Raw genomic sequence first — 24,476 nt, forward strand, 5'->3', positions numbered from 1 at the left:
TTGGCTAGTAGCTCCATGGTGGCTGCAGCCAGGAAACCTGCCTGTGGACTTTCTTTGCGGGATTGTGGCTTCTTCACAACATCGTGGCTGGGCCCAAGGGCAAGTGTCACAAAAGATAGTGCCATCTGGGAGCTGTATCTTCTCTTAGGACCTGGCCTTGGACATCAAGCATTCTACTCATCAGAAGCTTGTCACTAAAGCCAGCCCATATTCAAGGGGAGGGAAACTAGAATCCACCTTTTGATTCTGGGGAGTTTCAGAGAATTTTTAATTCTCTGGTTTCAAATTGCCATATTGATTTTCTCTCTTTATAGGAAGACACTGGGGCCTGTGGAGGTGGGAGTGACCTACCTACTCTCTCTGGGCTTTGGGTGCAGGACTAGGATGAAAACTCACGTATTCTGATTCCTGGTCTAACACTCTTTCAATTAGGGTGCACCATCCCAATTCTCCTGCAACCCCCAGCCACTTTTCAACTGCCAGTGATGATCACGAATGTGAAAATAACATGCCTTATAAAGTGCCTTTAGCTCCTCACCATGGAGACCCTCTAAGGGCAAAAGGCCACTTTTCATAGAACCACATCCTCCTAATCATTATACTTGCTATTCAGAACTTGACGCAGCTGGATTGAGAACATCTTCTTGACCAAAAGGGGGATGCAAAATGAAACGAAATAAAGCTTCAGTGGCTGAGAGATTTCAAATGGGGTCGAGAGGTCACTCTGGTGGACATTCTTACACACCATATAGATAACACTTTTTAGGTTTTAATGTATTGGAATAGCTAGAAGTAAATACCTGAAACTACCAAACTCCAATCCGTAGCCTTGCCTCTTGAAGATGATTGTATAACAATGTAGCTTACAAGGGGTGATAGTGTGATTGTGAAAACCCTGTGGATCGCACTTCCTTTATCCAGTGTATGGATGGATGAGTAGAGAAATGGGGACAAAAACTAAATGAAAAATAGGGTGGGATGGAAGGGTGATTTGGGTGCTCTTTTTTTATTTGTATTTTTTATTCTGATTCTGATTCTTTCTGGTGTAAGGAAAATGTTCAAAACTAGATTGGGGTGATGAATGCACAACTGTAAGATGGTACTGTGAACAGTTGATTGTACACCATGGATGGTTGTGTGGTATGTGAATATATCGCAATAAAATTGAATGAAAAATAAAAAAATAAAAAACTTGACCCAGCTGCTCTTGGCAGCAAGGGGAAGCCCATGTCCATCCCCAGTTCTGGCAATAGCTTTCCACTTTATTGGGAAGCATTTGATTTTATTAGCCTTCTCTACATTTGACCAGGTGAATTTGATTCAGAGAGCATCTTCTATTTTCCCTCATCAAGATGTCCTGTTTGCTCCATCTATTACAACTGGATTTATTGGGGCCAGTTTATAAGATGGCAGCTGCGAAATTAGATATCCAGAAAAACGTCCCAATATTTAAGTCTGTTAGGTGTTATGGACATTTCCCAGTGGATGTTAGGGAGGCTGAAGCCAAAGACATTGATGGCCAGACCAACCTGCACACAAAAGGGATTAAAAGGACGATGGTTATTTTTCCTCTTTTCACTGACTTGAGTTTCATTCTGGTCAGGCTCACATATCTGAAGGAGTTCTGGTACTGTGATTTTTAATTTTTTTCCTTTGGGGTGATCTACCACTGTCCATGGGTCCTTGTGAATTTCTGGAAGAGAGAGGACCAAGGACACAAATCTGGAGGTGCAGGTTCACACTTTCCCATCTGCTCACACTCCCCTTTCCTGCTGTGGGGCCTTTCCTGCTGTGGGGCCTCTCCAGCCAGAGTGGGAGACCAGCCTCTCCCATCCTCATCTGTGCCTGCAGGCCCCTCAGAAGGAACTGATCCCCCTTCTACCTACGGCCACCCCTCCTGGGCACTGGGTGTGAAGCCCAGTCTTGCACGCTAAGTGAGCACACCAACGATCATCTTCCCACCATAAAAGAAAGGAGAGAAACCCTGAGCATGGTTTGCACAATGTTGGTTTGAAATCTCCCAAGAGAAAGACCTTCAAGTTTCCACCTCTTAGAGAAACCCCAGGGTTGTTGTGTGTGTGCACACTCTGACATGTGTGCATGTTTGCCCTCCATGATGCTTTATCTCGCAACCATGATCCTCACTTGGCTTGCTCTTTTCAGTGTCTTTCCTTCCTCGAGTCCTCTTGATATGCCATAAGAACAGTTACCTTGTCAGGGGGCTGGTCTGCTGGGTTAAGTCTCACTTACCTGAGCTACAAGCACAACCCTTCTCTGGAATTCCAGAGCTCTGGGGTCTACCCCTCTGCCCCACTCACACCCTAGCTAGGCCATTGTGGGAACCCAAATCAACCGAAGTGTGTAGGGAAGCATGGAGCAGTACAGTTTTGTTGGCTAATAGAGCTCTTAATATGACATCGCAGTTTCCTTCGGATGCTTTTTCAATGCTGGATCACACCTGAGTGTTGCAGGGAAGAGGGGCCTGCCTAAATAATCTGTTGACTTCCTTCTCCAGGAGCCACCCGGAAATATGTTTCCTCAGAAGTCTCTTGTACAATTAAGCATCAATTCCCCATTCTCTACCCTCATTCTGTCTCCTGGCAACTTGTATTCTAGATTTTAACTCCATGAGTTTGTTTATTATAATTAGTTCTTATCACTGAGATCATACAATATTTGTTCTTTTGTGTCTGACATATTGCACTCAACAAATGTCCTCAAGGTTCATCGATGTTGTCACATGCATCAGGACTTCATTCCTTCTTACAGCTGAATAATATTCCATTGTATGTGTACACCACAGTTTGTTTATCCATTCATCAGTTGGTGGACACTTGGGTTGCTTCCATCTTTTGACAATTGTGAATAATGCCGCAGTGAACATTGGTGTGCAAATATCCGTTTGCTTCCCTGCTTTCGGTTCTTCTGGGTTTATACATAGTAGCAGGATTGCCAGATCATATAGAAATTTTCTACTTAGCTTCCTGAGGAACCGCCAAACTGTCTTCCACAGTGGCTGCACCATTTTACATACCCACCAGCAGTGAATGAGCGTTCCTGTTTCTTTACATCCTCTCCGACACCTGTGGTTTTCTGTTTTAATAGTGGCCGTTCTAGTAGGTGTGAAATGATACATCATTGTGGTTTTGATTTGCATTTCCCTAATAGCTAGGGAAATGTAGAGCATCTTTTCTTCAGCCTTTTAGACATTTGTATTTCCTCTTTGGAAAAATGTCTATTCAAGTCTTTTGCCCACTTTTTAGTTGGGTTGTTTGCCTTTTTATTGTTGAGTTGTAGGATTTTTTTAATACATTCTGGATATTAAACCCTTATCAATATGTGTTTTCCAAATATTTTCTGCCTTCTTACTTTCTGAACAAAGTCCTTTGAAGCAAAAAGTCCTGTACTTTGAGGAAGTCCCATTTATCTATTTTTTTCTTTCATTGCTTGGGTTTGGGGTGTGAAGTCTAAGAAACCATTGCCTACCACAAGATCTTGAAGATGTTTCCCTATATTTACTTCCAGGAGTTTTATGGTCCTGGCTCTTATATTGAGGTCTTTGATCCATTTTGAATTCATTTTTGTATATGGTGTGAGAAGGGGTACTCTTTCATTCTTTTGGATATGGGTATCTAGTTCTCCCAGCACCATTTGTTAAAGAGGCTATTCTGTCCCTGTTGAGTGAACAAATCAGTTGACTACAGACGTGAGAGTCTATTTCTGAACTCTCAATTCAATTCCATTGGTCAATATATCTGTCTTTATGCCAGTACTATGCTGTTTTGACCACTATAGCTTTGTAATATGGGTTTTTTTTTTATTTTTTAATTGAAATATATTCACATACTATAGTGTAAAACAGTTGTTCACAGTTTCATCATATAGTTGTGCATTCATCACCACAATTTCATTACTCCGAAAAATAAAAATAAGAATAAAAATAAAAGTAAAAAGAGCACCCAAATCATCCCATAGTCTTCCTCCCCTGTAATATTCATTTACTTTTTGTCTCCATTTTTCTACTTATTTGTTCATACATGGGGTGAAGGGAGTGTGAGCCATAAGGTTTTCATAATCACGTGGTCACACCGTATAAGCTATATAGTTATACTCTTGCCTTCAAGAATCAAGGATACTGGATTACAGTTTAACAGTTTCAGATATTTCCTTCCAACTATTCTAATAAACTAAAAACTTAAATGTGATACCCATATAATACATAAGAGTTACCTCCAGAATGACCTCTTGACTCCATTTGAAATCTCTCAGCCACTGAAACTTTATTTTGTTACATTTCTCTTCCCCCTTTTGATCCAGAAGGCTTTTTCAATCACATGACGCAGGGTCCAGTATCATCCCGGGAATCACATACTATGTTGCCAGGGAGATTTACACCTCTGGGAGTCATGTCCCACGTAGTGGGGAGAACAGTGAGTTAACCTGCTGAGTTGGCTGATATTTCTTCTCTTTCTTCAATTCAGCATTTGAAGGGTCTTTCTCCAGTCTATATCCTCCTCCAGAGTTTCAAACAATTCAGAATTATCCTTTTGATCATTGAATCTCTGGAAAGAAGTTTTCAGTAGCTGTTTTCATTGCCATGTTGATGATGTCACCCTGTAATATGCTTTAACGTCAGCAAGTGTGAGTCCTCCAACTTCTTTCTTCTTTACCAAGATGTTTTTAGCTATTTGGGGCCCATTACTGTTCCAAATAAGTTTGATAATTGGCTTTTCCATTTCTGCAAAATAGGCTATTGGAATTTTGATTGGAATTGCATTGAATATGTAAATCAATTTTGGTGAAATTGACATCTTAATGATATTTAATCTTCCAATCCATGAACATGGAATGTCCTTCCATTTATTTAGGTCTTCTTTTATTTCTTTTAGTAATGTTTAATTTGTGCCAAATTTTTAATTAGGTTGATTGTCAATGTTTGAAGATGGATAGAGGTGATGGTAGCAGATTATTGTGAGTGTAATTAATAGCACTGAATTATGTGTGTGAATGTGATTGAAAGGGGAAGTTTAGGGTCGTGTATGTCGCTGGAAGAAAAGCTAGAAGATGAGACATGGGACTTTATAACAGTGAACCCTGTTGAGGACGATGACTGAGTTTAATAGTACAAATATAATAAAGTTATTTATTTCATGAACTAGAACAAATGTACATCACTATTACCAGTGTAAACAATAGGGTGGTAGATGGGGAATATATACCTAATACAGACTATGGACTATAGTCAACAGTAATATTTTCATATCCTTTCACTGATTGTAGCAAAGTACCACACCAAGGCTAAGTGTCAATAATAGGTGTATAAGGGGTATAGGGGTTTTCTTTTTGGAGCAATGAGAATGTTCTAATATTGATTGTGATGATGAAAGCAGAACTCTGTGAGCACTCTGAGAGCACCTTCAATGGATTATACGGTGTGTGAACATTTCTCAATAAAACTGCTTTTAAAAAAAGAGTCTCTTGGAGCCATTGTCCAGCTCACCCCCAGATGCTTTCTTGAAAAAGCCATTGTTTACATTCCCTGCCATGAGGCTTTCATAATTCCTGTCCCTGCCTTTCCATTCCTGTAGGTCTTTCACAAACTCGTTTTTGAAAGCATGTAAAGATATGGGGTGGGGTAGTTCTGCTATGCTAGAGGAAGCCCGTTCCACCCTCTGCGTCACACAGAGAGCAGTTACAAAACCTGGGCAGAAGGCATGGGGCAAGCTATTTGCAGACCCTGAAAAGTAAATAGGTAGGGAGCAGACTGGAGGAAGAAACCAGAGTTTGAAGTCCCAGCAAACCCACCCGTGATCTCACCATCTTCCCTCTGGTATCCACTCGCAGAGGCTCAGGGCAGCCCCTCACCCAGAAGCGGGCATCAGCCCCAACGGAGAGGGCCAGCAGGAGCCCTCCAGCCCTGGTTTGAGAAGCAGGAAAGGCGTCTCTTAATGCTCAGATTGAATGCAGAGAAATCTGTGCTTTTTGTTGTTTTTTTTTTCCCCCCGTTCTTTCCAAGCAATCCCCTGGCAGTGGCAGTGGTGACAGCAACAGCAGCAGTGGGGTCCACGGGAACCTGAAATGCTAAAATGAGGGGAAATGTTCTCTGCAGTCAGAGGAGCTGTGGTCCCAAGAGGGTGAGATAAAACACCTTTTCCTGCTTCCCCCTGTCCCCTTCTCTCTCCTTCTCCCTCCCCCTCTCTCCCTCTCTCCCTCTCTTCCTAATGCTTGTCCCCAGCCACAGGCTCAGTCGTGGGATTGTGAAGCAGAAAGAATAAATAAAGAGCCAGCTTTCTGGCCAGAGGAATGGAAAGGGGAGCCCTCGGGTACTAGAAAGTACCAGGGATTGCTCAGAGAGGGGAGAGCTCCGGAGAGGAACCCTAAGAGGTTGTTTGTGAATTCCTGGGCTCATCTCTGAGCTGAGCATATGTAGATCGGACCTCAAACAGCATACCGTAAACTTTCAGATTGAACTTCAGGATAGAACCAACACCAAATCCAAGACTGTCCGTGTTGGACAGATCTGAACAGCACTCTGGATTTCTCATCAGCAGCTATGGAAATCTTCTGAAAGTGACATAGTGTTTTTTAAGTGATGAAAGAAAAGAACCGTCAACCCAAGATTCTATATCCTGTGAACAACTTCCTCAGGAATGAAGGTGAAATGAAGGCATTCTCAGATGAAGGAAAACTAAGAAGAATTCTCATCAGGACTGCTCTGAAAGAATGGCTAAAGGAAAATTTTCCAGCAGAAGGGAAATGATGCCAGAAGGAAACTTGGAACATGAGGAGTAAAAGAAGAGTAACAAAAATGGTAAATATCTGGGAAAATATAATAGGTAGTTTATAGTTGAAAAAAATTATAATATAGTCTGATAGGTTTTCAATGTGTATAGATATAATACACAAGATAAGAGGCATATTGATTGAAAGAAAGAAAAAACTACGTTTATTCACATATGACATAATTGGACATGTAGAAAATCTCAAGAAACATGCCAAAAAATGAAGCCTCCTAGAATTAATAAGTGAGTTTAGCAAGGTCATTGACTGCAAAGCAATCGTCTTTCTATATTCTAGCAATGAACTTTAGAAATTCAGTATTGAAACACAATACCATTTATAATCACTCCTAAAGAATGAAATACTTAGATATAAATCTAACAAAACATGTACGTAATATGCATGCAAAAACTACAAACTGCTCATAACAGAAATCAAGGAAGACCTAAAACAAAATGGAGAGAAATACTGTGTTAATGGATTGGAAGATTCAAGATAGTAAAGACGTCAGTTTTCCCCAGATTGAAATATAGATTTCGTGCAATTCCAACCAGAGTCCCAGAGTGACTTTTTGTAGATACAAACAAGCTGACTGCAAAATTTAATGGAAAACAGAAAAACAAGGATAGCCAAAATAAATTTGAAAAAAAGAAAGTTGGAGGAATCACATTATCTGATTGTAAGACTTACCATAAAGCTATAATAATCAAGATAGTATAGTATTGATGGAGGGACAGATCTATAGATCAATGGAACAAAATAGAGAACCCAGAATTAGACCTACATAAATATGGTCAATTAATTTTTTACAAAATTGTGAAGGCAATTCAATGGAGAAAGAATAGTCCTTTTCAACCAATAAATTGGAACAACTGGATAACTATATACCAAAAAATGACCTTCAGCCTAAACCTTAAATATGATTTTTTTAATAAACAAAATGGATCATAAATATAAATGTAAAATGTGCAACTCTAAATCTCCTAGAAGAAAACACAGGAGAAAATCTCCACGGCCTGAGGTTGAGCAGAGAGTTTTCAGACCTGACACCAAAAACATGATCCATAAAACAAAAACTGTTAACGTGGACTTCATCAGAATAAAAAACTTTTATTCCATGAAAGACACCATTAAAAGAATGAAAGGCGAACAGTAGTCTATATGGTGATTTAGAATTATATGTACCCCAGAAAATCATATTCTTAAAGCTAATGCATTCCTGTGAGTGTAAACCTATTTTAAGTAGGTTTTCATGAGGTTACTTCAGTTAAGATGTGGCCTGGGATGGGTTGTAATCTTCCTATTGGAGTCCTTTATAAATGGGATGAGTACAAAGAGAGAAATCCATGGAAGCCAGAACCTGAAAGCAATGAAACCCGGAGGAGAAGGGGGAGACAAGCAGACACCACTGTGTGTCTTGTCATGTGGCAGAGGCCCCAAGGATCGCCGGTAGCCAGTCTTTGGGAAGAAAGCATCACCTTGATGATGCCTTGATTTGGGTAATTTTTTATCAGCCTCAAAACTGTAAGCTAATAAATCCCCATTTTTATTCAAAGCTAACCCATTTTTTGGTATATGCTTTTAGCAGCCTAGCAAACAAGTACAGTCTAGGAGAAGATATCGATAAATCACCTATCTGACAAAATATTTGCACCCGAAATACAATAAAGAACTCTTAAAACTCAGCAATAAGGAAACAATCCAATTTAAAAAGGGCGAAGGACGTAGGCAGATGCTTTGCCAAAGGGGATATACAGATGGCAGACAAGTGCATGAACGGGCTTCAGCATCATTCACCATTGGAGAAATGCAAAGTAAAACCCTGATGAGCTACTACTACAAGACTTCTTGGTTTAGCTAAAATAAAAAATACTGACAGTACTAAATTCCCAGGAAGATGTGGAACAAAACTGGTTCATTCATACATTACTGATGGGAAGGTAAAATGGTACAGCCTTTGTGAAAAACAGTTCAGCAGTTTTTTATAAAGTTAAACAGACTTTCCAAATGACCCAGCCATCCCACGTCTTTGTTTTTACTTCAGAGAACTGATAACCTTCTTTCATGCAAAAACCTGTACATAAATGTTTATATCTGCTTTATTCATAATTGCCAAAAACTGATTCAACCCAAATTTCCTTCAGTGGGTCAAGAGATAAGCCAACTGTGGTACATCCATACAATAGATTATTACTCAGCAATAAAAAGGAAGAAGGTTTTGATAGATACAAGAATTTGGATGGATCTCAAAGGCATTATGCGGAACAAAAAAGTGAGGATCACAGTGTTATCTCCTGTACGAATGTGCCCGTTTGCTAGAGCTGCCATTATGCAAAATACCAGAAATGGATTGGCTTTTTTAAAGGGATTTATTAGGTTATAAGTTTACAGTTCTAAGGTCATAAAAGTGTCCAAACTAAGGCATCAACAAGAGGATACCTTCACTGAAGAATGGCTGATGGTGTCCAGAATACCCCTGTCAGCTGGGAAGGCACATGGCTGGTGTCTGCTGGTCCTTTGCTCCCGGGTTGTGTTTCAAAATGACTTTCTCCAAAATGTCTCTGGGCTCTTGTCTTAGCACATCTCTCATAGCTCCAGGGCATCCTTTCTTCTTTCTCCCATGGCATTTCTCTCTAAGCATCTGGGGATCCTCTCCTAGCTTCTCCGGGGAAAACTCTGGGCTTCATCTCTTAGCTTAGTATCTCCTATCTGCATCTCCAAATGCCTCCAAACATCAGCATCTGTGTTGGCTCTCAGCTTCTCTTAAGTAGTCCAGTGAACTAATCAAGACCCACCCTGAATGGACAGGGTTCACACCTCCATGGAAATAACCCAACCAAAGGTCTCACCCTAATCAAAAAGATTAATAAGTCTGTCCTCACAAGATTGCATTAAAGAACATGTCTTTTCTGGGGGACATAATAAATCTAAACCAGCACAATGACATTCTTGAAAAGACCAGAAGTATAGTGATGGAGTTGCCAAGAGTTGTGAGTAGTGGGGGCTGATGGAACTATTCTATGCCCCGACTGTGATGGTAGTTACATGAACTTTACTTATGTGTTAAAATTTATAAAATGGTGCCTCCAAAAGAAAAACTCACATTTACTGCATTTTAATTTTAAGAATGAAATTTTTAAAAGACATGTGTCATTGGCATTACTTTTTCAAGACAAAGGAAAATGGACTGAAACTCATTTGCCTCTGACTCCCTTCATCCTTTCTGCAACTACTAGTACTGTTGTACTAGGGTTTTGTTAGTGGAGAAACTGGGCCTCAGAGGACCCAGAAGCACAGGGTACTGATGCACCGTTGGGTGGAGAAGCCTCGTCTATCCTTCTGGTCTCTGCTCTCTCCCTACAGTGGATCCCTCTTTCCCTTCTCCTCATGTCCTAATCGGTTTTCCTATTTCAGACCTTCCATCAAGACCTTGTCCCAGGTTCATCCAGAAGCTCAGACCAGACTGCTTGGTCTGAGATTTAAGACTCCATGACTCGCCTCACTCTTCTTGTCCGTGCTCATCTTATTTGCTTTCCCACATTGTCCCCAACTCTCCTGCCACACTTGACTGCTCAGCTTCCCCTTGGGCCATGCTGTCCACCACCTGCTCCTTCTCCCCTCAAGACCAACTTCTCCCTTAGGACTTCCCCGACCCCTGACACGGCCGGTCTCCTTCCTTTGTGACCACCCTCGGCAATCCCCGTTTAAACTGCTCACCTAGCCCATATCACATTCTACCCCATGTAATAGCTATTGATGCACAAATTCTCTCTCTTCCTCTAGGCGCTCAGCTTCTTTTAGATAGAGGTCAAGTCATATTCATGTTTGCCTCCTCCATAACAACCATATATATATGGTGCCTTGTCCACAGGAGGAGCTGACCAAAGAACGGAGAATGAAGGATATTCTTTCCTGTTTCTGTTGGCCAAAATCTGGGGGGCAGAGAGGTGACCTGCCCCTACCCTCCCTGGAGGTCTGTCCATATTGCACTTAAGAAAGGGACCCTTAGGTTCTCCACTGTGGATCACTTTTGGCCTCAGACCGCCACTGTGTTTATCCAGATAGGCTTCTGCCTACGGGGAACAACCCCCAAATCTAAGTCCTATGTGGCCAGCACAGGTGTGTGGGGCTTTTGCTGTAAGGTATCCTCACTCAGGAAGCCAGGCAGAGAGACGCTGCACCCCTGTCCTCACCCTGTAGGAAAAAGGAATGTGGCAAATTTTACACTGACTCTTTAAGCTTCTTCCTGGAACTGACACGCACACATGTGTGTACATGCACACGTGCTTGCATTTCATTGGCCAACGCAAGTCACATGACCGGCAAGGGACCAGGAAGTGCCATCCTACTGAGTGTCCAGAAGGAAAACCAGAAATAGTTGGTAAACAGCAATACTGACAGATATGGTCATCATGCTTTTTTTTTTTTTTTTTTTTTTTATCATATTATGGCCACAGTAACAGGAAGGCAGCTCCTCCTAGGCGGTGGGGCTTGGGTCGCAGTCTTTTCCCTTCATTTTTTGCAGTATCCTTGCCCCCAGGGGCTCCTGGCAGAACCCACACACACACAGTCATCCTGTTAGAGCACGATGGTGTTTTTCTACAGGGTGTATTAACTTTCTGTGCTATAAACTCAAGCAGCTGGAATTAGTCATTCTAAATTCTGTGCTCCCAGAACACTAAGTACAGGGCTCCGTAGCAGGTCACGGCACAGCGATTTTGGAGAGAGATGGAGGCCGAGGCAGTCGCATGTAGTGTTTGACAGGGCGGGCATGGGAGCCAGCCACCAGACTGCAACCCACCACCACCTCCCAGTTGGGTGACGTTGGCAAGTTCGCGGCCCCTCAGTGTCTCGGCTGCTTCACCAAACAGGGACAGAACAGAATCTACCTTTAAAGGTTGTCATGGGGGTTAAAGGAGTATATCCAAGGTGTTCCGGTTTGCTAATGCTGTCATTATGCAAAATACCAGAAATGGATTGGCTTTTATAAAGGGGGTTTATTTGGTTACAACATTACAGTCTGAGGGCCATGAAGTGTCCAAGGTAAGGCATCAACAATTGGGCACCTTCACTGAAGGATGGCCGTTGGCGTCTGGAAAATCTCTGTCAGCTGGGAAGGCACGTGGCTGGCGTTTGCTTGTTCCCAGGTGGCATTTCAAAATGGTAGTCTCCAAAATGTTGCTCTTGGGGCGTTTTGTCCTCTCTTAGCTGCAGCTGCTCTGAAGTCCTTCTATTTGTGAGCCCCTTTGTAAGACTCCAGTGAACTACTCAAGGCCCATGCTGAATGGGTGGGGCCACCCCTCATGGAAACATTCAATCAGAGGTCACACCCTGACCAAAGGTGTCACTCACAGTTGGATGGGTCACATCTCCACGGAAACAACCTAATCCAAAGGTTCCAACCTAATCAAGACTAAATGCATCTGCCCCCACAAGATTGCATCAAAGAACATGGCGTTTTGGGGGAACATAATATATCCAAATCAGCACACAAGGCATTAAAATAGTGCCTTTAATTGTTCTTATAAAGAATTGGTTTCTGGAGAGAGGCAGGCAAGATGTTTTGTCTGTGTGTTAGGAAAGATGCAAAATGGTTTCTGTAACCATTGTTTTAATTGGAAATATGGAGGTGAGCACTGGGCCATAGTGTTAATCCAGCAAACCCTACATTACATTCTCCGTGATCGTTCTTGTGCTGTTTTGTGAACCTGTGGAAAACAATTGCTTTTTATCTTGAAATGTCGACAAACGGAGAGTGTGTATAGAATAATGCATCCTACGTAGCCATGTCACTGCTAATAGCAGTTTCTTGCGTATTTAGCCATTTTGGTTCCTGTGTTTCCTTGTTCACTTCTCTGTTGCTGCACAAAACCAATCAAAAAAAAGTAAACTTCAGTTTTACTATCTGTGTGCCTAAAAGCAGGTACTACCATTTATTTTGCTGACTTGTTGAAATGATTGGCTTTATGTAAGAATCAGATGGCATTATACTTGTACAATGCCATTTGGTATATGACGTAACAGGAAACCGTATTATATATTTATAAATACTACAAAGAAATTATTGTGCTTTGTGCACTCAGGAGTGGTTGTTAAAATTCTCCCAACTGGTTCGTCCTTTGCAGATACTTACATTTGAGCCTTGCTTATCAGCACAGAATATTTTTAGTGTGGATATCTAATTCTAAACTCTGTTCCATTGGAAGCAATTGGCAAATCCTTACAGTACTGACTTTTCTCCAGTAATACGTGTTTACTCTTAAATTTTATTGTTGTAATAAAGAAAAATTTAACCATGGAATATGGAAATAATGTATTTATTTTACATATGTTATGATGGAATTAATGTGTTTTTAAAATGCACATTTATCACTATAATTCTAAAACAAATTTTAAAATATGCCATCAATTTGCCGGAAGAAGGAATTTTATTTACCATTATTTTAGTATGTGGTATAGCAGTAATTTCAAATTTAAGACTTATTTTAGCAGTTATAAACTGTTGCCTTCTCCATAATATCTGAAAATAGATGCAATTTATTATTATAAGTTTCTACAGGTATTAATTTTTAAATAGAGTGATGAGGTTGAATTTAACATATGAATAACCCCAGCAATTTTCACTTTGTATTTTGCTTTGGTTGAACTTTGGTTCATCATCCATCAGTTATTTGTAAGGGTGTTTCTTCTATATGAATATTGTTTCATGTTTGTATGAGAAAAATTGGTAGCTAAATGTTTCATTGTACCCAGTCCACAAAAGAAGCACGACTGTATTGCTTTGTCTTCCTTAGAGTCATTAAATCATTACTTTCGCGTTTAAAAAAATAACACATTTACGTGGTGAGTGCCTAGCATTTTACCTATTATTACATGTTCCAAAACCCAAACTTTCCAAGGTGTCCAATGACAGACACTTCAGAAAAGAAAACTGTGGCTCTTTGACCCTTACATTTATTGTATTCACAATGTATATATTCTTGTATTCACAATGTATATATTCTCTCTCTCTCTCTCTCTCTTGCTTTCTTCACCTCTTTCTCTCCTTCTCCCTCTATTTCTTTTAAGCTCAATGATAAGAAGACAAATAACCCAATTAAAACGTGAGCAGAAGATGAGAATAGACACTTCTCCAAAAAAGACATGTGAATGGCTATTAAGCATGTAAAAAGATGTCCCACATCTCTGGCCTTCAGAAAAATGAAAATTAAAACCACAGTGAAATAACATGACACTCCCACTAGAATGACTAAAGTGAAAAGATTGACATAACCACGTGCTGACAAGGGTGTGGAGCAACTGGAACTCTCAGACGGTTCTGGTAGGAATGCAGAACTATACAGCCACTTTGCATAACAGTATGGCAGTATCTTCTAAAGTTAAACGTACATTTATCATATCACCCAGCAGTTTTACCCCTATGTATTGACCCAAGAGAAATGAATGCATGTATCTGCACAAAGCCTTGTACATGAATATTCAAAACAGTACATGAATATTCAGAACAGCATTATTCTTAATGTCCCCAAAGTGGAAGCCACCCAAATGTTCATAAACGTAACTGGATAAACAGATTGTGGTATATTCATACAGTGGAATGCTACTTGGCAGGAAAAAGGAATGAAATATTAATACATGCAACGACATGGATAAATCTCCCAAACTCTGTACTCAATAAAAGTTCAAAGATGATAGACTGTATGATTCTATTTATGTGAAGTTCTAGAAAAGGCAAAATTGAAGAGACAGCCGAGCAGTGGTTGCCTGTGGCCGTCTTGGAGGGGGACCACCAGGAAAGAGGCCTGAGAAAACTTTTTAAGTCAAGAGGACTGTTGTTCACCCTGAACTTGGCGATGGTTACAACAATTACCAAAACTCATCAAACTGTGCATGTAAAATGGGTAAATGTTATTCCACATAAATAACACCTTAAAAAGGAAAAAGCACACACAAAAAACCCGAAGGCGGCTGCAGTGTCTTTCAGACACTCGTCCTGAGGGGCCTGCGCGCGGTGGCCTCGGCGCTGCTGGACAGGCCTCCTCCTGGGTAGCCAGGTCATCCCAGGCTTGTTTTCTTTCTCTTGCCCCAGAGCTGTGAATGCAGCGGGTGGTGACCGATTTCCAGCGGGCCTCCTGGTGTGTCCCGGCAGAGCCTGACGGCAGCAAGCTTGTATTTCTGGCACTAGTGATATGAGTCTTCATCGTGTTCCTTGCCAGGCGATGGTTGTCATTGCACCCATCGAGGGAGAGACCAGAGCAATAACGAGCTGGGTGTTATCGGCTCACAAATAATTTATAATGGGCAAACTAGGACAGGAACGGAGCTTTTTTTGGCTAGGAGGCTGCACGTCACTGTTTAAATCTAGGCCAAAAAATTATTTATAATGCATAGGCAGTCATTCGGAACGTTAAAAGGTTGCTTTCTTCTCTACTGTGTGTTTGAGCACTCTGCTTTTCACCCTGGGCTAGCAGAAAGGCGCATCAGCATCTTATTCCTATCCTGCAGTCAGTGGGTGATTGTGTGAGGACGTATGGCTAGGAAGGAGGCCTTTCTAGAATCCCTTTAAAGATTTGAGGTCCTCCCAAAATGCAGAACAGGTAGGAGTGAGGGAAAAAAACAGGACAAGGATAGGGCCCTTACATCAGGTTAGTGGCCATGCCTTTTAGATGAGATTTGAGGAATTGCTGCTGGTATTATAAGGAAATAGTATAAACTAAGATCCAACCAAAATGGAAAAGGTTGTCAACATATGCATTGAAGTAAAGAGAGGTTGTATGTAGCAAGGCAATCTAGGAAAAGGATGTCGGGAGGTGTCCAGAGGTTTCCAAAGGCCGTCTGGGGAAGCAGAACTTCTGTTGATCCTGATACCTAAGCCGAGGAGAATCCTACCTGGCCCTCACCAAGTTGTCAGAAAACACCAGCACCCTCTCTGCTGCTTGCCCGCTGTCCACTGGCCTCCTGATGACTGATGAGCTTTCCCAGGAGCCTCGATGCTGGTCCCAGAAGTGCCTGGAATGGCAGGTGGACATAGGGACCCTTGAGACGCACTGGGCCCTGGACCTCCTCAGAGCGGAGGACGTGGTCCTTGTTTTGTTGTCTGTTAGAGGGGCCCCTGTAGCCGTGATTTCCTAGGAAAAGTTCCCAGGGACCTGGGGTTCCTCAGGGATGCCCTCGTGGCCCCACAGGGTTGGTAGGACTCAGGGGAAATCCCTGTCTGCCAAACCGAGCAGCATCACGTTTGTCTGTTCTCTAGACGCGCTCCGTGTATTAGGTTGTTTTAAAAGGGTTCCGTTGTTCTTAGCCACTCGACAGCCACTTGCAGTTCCTGTCATGAGTTGGCTTTTGGTTGGGTGTGGCTTGTCCCCTGACAGGAGACTCCTCAGCAGTGGCCAGGACATTCTCAAGGGGACACCGCCTCCCGCAAGATGCTCCAGACACGCGGCTACCCGTTGTGACGTGGCTCCAGAGGGCAGGGTGCCCGGAATGGAGGGCATGTGGCTTGGTTGTGCCATTAGCCAGGGAGGGGTCTCAGGGAATCTGCCTGGGCTGCAGGCACCTTTATAAACACCGTGTGTTCACCCTCCGAAGGTGAACTCTGCAAGAAACCTGAGGGAGCGGCATCTGGCAACGGGGCCAATCTGTGAAAGATTTTTCATCCGAGTCAGAACTTACTAATGCCATCTCTCTTTGTGGCCAAGAGTCTAACAAAACATTTTTCTGTCCCCATTACTCAGCTCTAAAGTGCAGCTAATGTGACCTTCCCTGAAAGAAATTTGAGAGAATATTTGCAACGGAACACACTTGGGTAGAAAGTACCTCAGCTTCATAGCAAAGCTTTTGTGGAGTGGAATGTTCTGGTAACCTGTGTGTTTTCTGTTTACAGAGCCTCTCGAAACAAGTCTGAGAAGAAGCGTCGGGACCAGTTCAATGTTCTCATCAAAGAGCTCAGTTCCATGCTCCCTGGCAACGCGCGGAAGATGGACAAAACCACTGTGCTGGAAAAGGTCATTGGATTTTTGCAGAAACACAATGGTAAAGCGTATGCTTCGCTCCGATTTTCTTCCATTCCTGCCCTTTCCATCGCATGATGACTTCATCTGTCAGGTCTCCCTGGTTCTTTCTCCCGCCCTGCCAAGGCCTGATCCCACCCATCGTAGCTAAGGAGGCACCCACCCTCTAAAACAGCCCCACCTCCAGCAGGTGTGGGAGAGGACACTTGCCTCCCAAGTTGCTTTTATTAGCCAGAGGAGAGAATTCGGAGCCACCTTACAGGTAGCACCCAGCTCAAGCAGCGTGGAATGAACTGTGGGAGCATCTTGATTTAAAATGTCTGGAGCAAGCGTTTTTCACTGTGCCCTGAACAGATGCCACATCTCAAATTCTCATGTTCCCACTGGACCAACCTGTACTGGTTTCTCCATCCATCTCTGCCACCACCTCCCAAATTTTATGAACTTCTGAGCTACACCATGAAAAAAAATATATTGAAAATAAATAATTAACTTAATAACAAGTCGTTCTCTTAAAATTTAGATTAATTCAAGTACCATAAATTTCACCATTTTAAAGTGTCTAATTTGGCAGTTTTTAGTATATTCACAAGGTTGTGTGGCCAGCGCCACTCTCTAATTTCATCACCCCCAAAAGAAACCCCGTAGCCATTCCCCACTCCCCTGGGATCCTGGCAACCACTCATCTACGTTCTGTCTCTTTGGATTTGCCCAATCTGGACATTCCAGATAAACAGAATCATTCTGTTTTGTGCATGGATCTTCCATTTAGCTTTCCTCTTGTAGCACGTGTCAGTACTTCATTTCTTTTTATGGCTGCATGATATTTCACTGTATGTATATACATTTTTTTAATCCATTCATCAGTTGATGGACATTTGGGTTGTTTCCACTTTTTAGCTTTATGAATATTACTGCTATGAGCACTATGTTTTGGTGTGAACATGTTTTCAGTTCTCGTGGGTATATACTTCGGAGTGGAAGTGCTGAGGCGTGTGGTAACTCTGGGTCTAACGATCTGAGGAACCACCTGCCTGTTTTCCACAGAGGCTGCACCATTTGATGTCCCCTCCAGCAATGTGTGAGGGTTCCCATTTCTCCACATCCTCACCAAATTGTTATTGTCCCCTTTTAAATTATTATTATAGCATTCCTACTGGGCGTAAAGTGGTAACTCATCATGCTATCGATTTGCATTTCCTCTAATGATGTTGAGCTTTTCAGGCTCTTTTCATGTGCTTGTTGGCCACTTGTGTATCTTCTTTGAAGAAATGTCTATTCAAATCCTTTGCCCCCTTTTTAATTGGGTTAGTTGTCTTTTTTATTGTTGAGTTATAAATGTTCTTTATATATTCTGGATACTAGACCCTTATCAGATACATGATTTGCAAATATTTTCTTCCATTCTATGGAATGTCTTTTTACTTTCTTAATGGTACCCAGTGCACGAAAGTTCTTTATTTTGATGAAGTCCAATTTATCTATTTTTTCCTTTGGTTCTTGTGGTTTTGGTGTCCTGTCTACAAAACTGTTGCCTAATCCAAGGTCAAAAAATTTTACATACATTTTTTCTTCTAAAAGTTTTATAGTTTTAGCTCTTAGATTTAGGTGTTTGATCCATTTTGAGTTAATTTTTGTATGTAGTATGAGACAGGGGTCCAAATTCATCCTTTTACGGGTGGATATCCAGTTGTCCCAGCACTGTAGTCCTTTTTTTTTATTTTATTTTTAATACCGTAAATTAAGTTACCACAAAGCAAAAACAGCTAGGGAACCATCAGCCAAGCCAAGAAACAGATGTCTCCCTGGTAGCCGTCCCTCTGCTTTTCCCTGTTCCAGCTTCTGATACCAGGGGTTGGTGTGGCCTGTTTGGGGACTTACTCGGGTGGCGTCCAGCGGCACACTCATGATTTTGTGAGATTCCCCATGTGGTTCCAGTGTCATGGCTAGTTCATTCTCATTGCCATTTAGTGTTGCACCATAGGAATTTACCACTCGAGTCTATCCTTGAACATATGTCTCCCTCAAATCATCCTTTCTTCCTTTATCTCTCTTTCAAACCCTGTACCTCTGAGCCCCAGCCTCGCCTACTGGCCACACACGTGTGGATGGTACCAAAAAAAACAAAACAAAACAAAAAAATCAGAGAGTAGTTATGAGGATTTGGAGCCATTAACAAGCAGGAAAAGCAGAATTCTTTTTTTCTTAACCACAGCACCAAACATAATAAAGTCAGAAATGTCAGAATTATTGAGGAAATAATTATAGCTCCTGTCTGCCTACGGTGTTGCTTTCCTTTCACTGAACATTTCCCTCGACAAGATGATTTCATGGAAGAGGGCACGGCTAGGACATCGAAAGTTTATTATACTTGTTATTCTTTTATTATTTCTTTGATAATTGTACATATCTATTAAAAATGTGACAGTAATGATATATCCTCCCTTCCCCACCCCACCCCCAAGCTGCCCAGGAGAGAGGAAAGAACATGCTAATTGCTTTTGTGAGAAGTCAGGGAAGAACAGTCTAGTGGGATTACAATAAAGTGTTGCAGTTGTGTTCGAGTGCCCCAACAATTTGATTGGAATGGTTATATTTCCTAAATGATGAGTTAGCCAAGTGAAATAGGAGATTGGTTTGATTGCCATATATTTTGCACAAATTACTCAAACTAGGTCAGGGCCACTAAGAAGCAGGACAGCTGTTAAATAGGACAGCTGGGATCAAGTTCATCAGCGTGACATTTACGCTCATCTCTGTCCGCTGTGAAATTACAGAATTGTCAACCCTGGGACCAGGAAAGGATCAGTCGGCAGAAACCCCAGGGGTGCCTGTCTCCTCCTCACCTTCTTCCTGGGACTCCTCTGCACAACCCACTTAAATGCCACCAGGATGGCTCCGGCATCTCACCCATTCCTTGAGTCCATGTTCAAAAGAAGGCAGAAAACCCGTGGCAGATTTTATGGAGAAATATAGTGGTTGGACCAAATTTGGATTAGAGCAAGAAAAAAAAATCCCTCTTCCTTTACTTGTAACACAAATGGGTATGGATTCTTTGGGCATCTGGAGTAGAGAGTAATGATGCTCAGCATCTGTTCGGGGCTCGTTGGGAGCCAGGCACTGTTCTGAGGGCTCTAGATAGAGTAACTCGTCTGAGCTTCACAGCAGCCCTTCGTGTTGGTTCCATTTCACAGATGAGGCATACCGAGGCATAAGATACAGAATCTAAAGCCAGTCTGTCTCTAGAACCCAAGTTTTTAGCCACAACAGCATACTGCTTCTCCACAAGAGGTGGCTGATGAAGCCTTTATAGGTATTTATGTTCTAGCGACACTCTATGCCCCTTTGGTTCTCAGCATTGGCTGCACCGTTAGACTTGCCTGAGGAACTTTTTAAAACTACCTGGAACCGGGATGCTCACAGAGCCCAGACCAACACATCAGCGCTCCTGGGGGTGGGAGCCTGTCAGACTCCCAGGAGTTCGGAAAGCCAGTTGACATCATGTTGGTAGCTTGAAATCAGCTACGGTGGCAGTATTTGCCACAGAAATGAGCCTCCACTGCAGGTGAGGTCTTTTTAAACTGGGTGAGGCCTAGGCATCAGTAGTTTTAAAGCTCCAGGGGATTCTGGTGAGCCACTAGGGTCTAGAGCTGTGGATTTAGAGTGTTAAAGGGAGACCACATGACAGATGAAGACAGACGGTCAGGTCCAGGCGATGGTTATAATTACTTAGCTCTTTCCTCAGTACTTCTCCAAGCACCCCTAAATCTTGATCGTAGGATGCATAGGTATTCTCTCTGAAGTATTCAAGTCAAAATAATGATCTGACCGTGTTTCTTTGTAGAGGAATTTTGTGTTGACAGCATCTTTTACGAGAGAGAAACCCCTAAATTATGTCACGAGCGGGATGTGTTGGACAGCCTTTTCTTGGTCCATCTAGATGTTACTTCTGCAGACCAGCCTGGCCTGTGTGTTCAGCTCATCCTGTGGGAGCCTCAGGCTGATTCGATGTTGTTCTCTCCCAGCGCCAAATCCCAGTCTTCATTCTTGCCCCTTTAACACAAGGATAAAGAAGTCTGCAGAACCAGGAGAAATGAGCATCCCTGTTGGATGAGGGAATATTTACCCAGCCTGGCAGCAGAGTTCCTGCCCCATTTTCCAGACTTTTCTTTAACCACGTTGAAGAAACAGCCCAGAGATGCACTGCTCCTTGTTCAGGCATCGCGGTAGTGATTGGGGCGGGGGGCACTCAGGGACACAACTACAGTGTGTTGTCTGGTCCAGTATTTGGGGTTAGCTGTTAACTGAAATGCTTTCCTGTACAAATGACTCCCAGGTGGTTTTGTTTCCTTCGCTGTTTAGAACCCTGCCCTGTTACCCATGGCTTGTGATGTCAGTCACGTCAAACGTTAGTGAAGACATGATTAGAACACTGCATTTTATTCCCTACATCCCGTGTTTCATTTTGACTTGCTTTGAGACTTTTTATTATGTATTTATTAAAAAAAAAATTTAATGCTATGAATTGAGCCTTAACTTCTAAGGACTCAAATTGTTGAAATACAAAGTGAATGAAATGGCTGCTTTCAGTGGACAGTATCCAGAAAAACCAAAGAACTTACAAGATACTTCGGTAAAAGAAATGGGTCTTTCATTTCCTCCACCACTAAGTCAAACAAACCTCTATCTCCATGACATTTGGGCTGTCAGAAAGGCTGTTCAGTTTGATCCTAGTGATCAAAAAGAATCTTACAGATGAATGTATGTGTCGGGAAGAAGCGGGAGGGTGTGGTGGGGTTAAATCATATCCTGGGACCGTCTCTTTTCTCGCTGGTCAAACTGGCAGCCGTCTGTTTGAGGCACTGGGGGTCTCGCCCTCTTTTCCTCGCCTTGGCTGCCACGCCAGAAGGAGCTGCGGCCACGGCTGGGGTGGTGCCCGCTTCTGCTCCCACGACACCCTTCCCCGCCCCCTCTGGCGGCGCGTGGCTCTGGAACTTCCCACACACAGGTCCTCGACAGCAGGTGCTCAGGCTGTGCAGTTCACACGTCTCCTCTCTGGGTTTCTTCTGTGTCCAGTCACCAAAGGCTCCTAGTGGCTCTTTTGTGCTCCTTTAAAATCATGGAAAACAAAACCCAACGTCGTCTGAGAACAGAAGCACCTTGTTCTTTCTGAAATTTCCGAGGAGGAAACCCCCATGGACCTGAGCATCGGAGGGAGCTCTGGGTGACTGCACAGGTGAAGGCTTACAGAGCCCCGTGTCTAACACAAACCCTTCACGTCGTCTTCCTTCACCAGTAACCGCCGAATGGCAGAGCACACGCTCCAGACTCCGTGTAAGAGGATGACCAAATACACAGGCTCAAAGGAGAAAGCTGTTAAATTTTCCTCTGGTTTAAAGCTTATAGATTTTCTGCCTGGACAATTTGCATTCCCTAGGAAGTTAAACAGGTGAATTTTGTTTCCCGAGCTATAAGTCACATGGACTTAGTTTTTCCTAGCACTAAGAAAAGCCTCCTTAAAGAAACCTCTTACTGCACAAAGTAGAACAAAGTGGTGGTTTAAGACAGAGGAAGGAGAAACTGAAGGGAAAACATATATTCAGTATCACATTTGAGCTATCTGTAATAATCCTGTCAAAGATAATTTAGTAACATAACAAATCATTCTTGCAAAAATGCAGAAGTACTGGAGTATCTGGAGAGCCCATTAGGCCAATGACTATTGAATTTATGAAGCTGGATCTTGTCTTCACTACCAGGCAGTCATGTGAGATAGGTAAACTACACATTAACCCATGAAAGTTATGAGAAGAATAGGTTCTGACCTTAACAACAGCCAGGTAACCTGTATTTGCATAGCGCTTTATACCTCAGCAACTGAAATGCTGGAAAAATACAGGTGGGTGGTTTAGCACCAGCCTAAGATGTTTCTGGAAAGTCCCGGATCTCTGAAGTGCTCTGCTTTGCCTTGATCGTGAAGAAGCAGCTGAAGAAGTTCTCCTGCCATCCCAGGTCTTCCTTCCTGTTGCCTTGGCAGGTGGCTGGCGATGGGGCTCTGTCTTGGAGAAGTTTGCACGGGGTGGGACATCTCCCCACAGCCTCCTGAAAGGGGTGTGAGAGCATCACAAGTGTTTTTAAGCACACAAAAGTTCCCAGTCCTCAGAAATCAGGGCACTGTGTTTCCTCAGATTGGCTTCTTTAGTTAAACTATACAGTCATTTATATGAAATTGCATAGAAAAGAGGTTTACTTCATTTGTTAATTCCATTTTCTTGGTACCATTGAATATAAGCTTATTTGTTTTTGTTTTTGTTTTTCTTTTTTAGAGGTCTCAGCACAAACGGAAATCTGTGACATCCAACAAGACTGGAAGCCTTCGTTCCTCAGTAACGAAGAATTCACCCAGCTGATGTTGGAGGTGAAAACGCGCTCTCAAATGAGCTGATGCGGATGCAAATTAAAATGCAGCTCCTTGTCCCAGATAAGATCTGTTCCCACCCGGGAAAGAGGTCTTGGAATTGATGCCCTATTGAGCCTCTGCTACTCTTACTTATGTTTTTTTTTATTGAGTTGGGTGATAGAAGACCCCACAAAGTGGACACAATGGTGTGCTGTCGCCACTGCCACTGCAGGGAGACCCCACCAGCCAGAGGACCCCTAAGAGGGGTGCTGGAGGAGGGTGTAGTTGGAGGTTTGCTGGAGGAAGGGCAGATTACGTAGCCCACACGGTCCTGCAGCTCAGTCTCTTCTTTAGAATGCAGTGATTCTATTTTTCCCTGTAGCAGAAACATGTTTTGAAAGCAAAAGTCTTCTTTTAAAGTGCACTTCTAACTTGAGCTCATATTACATCAATGTGGCATCTGTGGGTTGACCCTAAGGAAACCCTGTGCCTCTCCATCCCACACCACCCTCTCAGAGCCAGGGAGGGTGCCCACGTCTCTTCCCGTGGAAGGTCACGTGCCCATGCTCATCTTGAGGGCCATTTTTATGAAAACCTTGCTGACCTGACATCATATATTTATGCAGGGGTGAGGCTGTTGTGCCACAGACGAGGGCAAGTCTCTAGGAAAATACCTAGCTGGGTGTTCTGCCATCTAAACTGGGGACAGGGCCGGCAAAGCACCTTGACTTGGGGTACAGCAATGACAGTGGGTGGGGTGGGGTTGGGGAGAAAGCCCCAGAAGGTCCAAGGCTGCACCCTTGACCCAGAAGAGGAGAACCGGGGCAATTTAGTTCAGGTAAAGGAAGTTGAATGCTAGCCTTATGCCAGTGATTATCTCAGGGTTTTGGAGAGTGTCTTCTTGGGATAAATCTTTCTATATCTAGTCTTATGTGCCTATGTAAGACTGATGTAAACTTCCATTTACATAGATTAACTATGCAGAAAACAGAAAGTACTTGAGTAAGAAAATGCCAGAATGAAGATGTCCAAATATTATGAAATGCAAAAGCATTAATGAACATTTGCATAAAATGAAAGATACTTAAATCTACATGGGAACTATATTTAAAGAAAATACAGAACTTTCTCCAGAAGCAATGCATTTTAAGTACGTTAAATTTAGAGCAGCCTGTGAAATACAATGTTGAATTAATGTATCAATATGCTACTTTACATGAATCATTCCATCTCTAAATTATTACGGAAAAGTAGTTAAATCGCATAACCCTGTAGCATCCAGCCTC

The 24,476-nt window shown here is 42.6% G+C and overlaps 1 protein-coding gene across 3 annotated transcripts in view; it reads left to right on the top strand.

Moving 5' to 3' along the window:
* NPAS2 (neuronal PAS domain protein 2) overlaps positions 1–24,476 on the top strand; it is a 164,137-nt gene that overhangs the window by 88,853 nt on the left and 50,808 nt on the right. For all 3 annotated transcript variants that reach the window (XM_037806901.1, XM_037806899.1, XM_037806900.1), the window contains exons 3-4: positions 16,664–16,812; positions 23,117–23,208. In XM_037806901.1, the coding sequence (XP_037662829.1) occupies positions 16,664–16,812; positions 23,117–23,208 (241 nt within the window). The remainder of the gene's footprint in view (positions 1–16,663; positions 16,813–23,116; positions 23,209–24,476) is intronic.

Source organism: Choloepus didactylus, chromosome 17 (assembly GCF_015220235.1).
Source record: "Choloepus didactylus isolate mChoDid1 chromosome 17, mChoDid1.pri, whole genome shotgun sequence".
Classification (NCBI taxonomy): domain Eukaryota; kingdom Metazoa; phylum Chordata; class Mammalia; order Pilosa; family Megalonychidae; genus Choloepus; species Choloepus didactylus.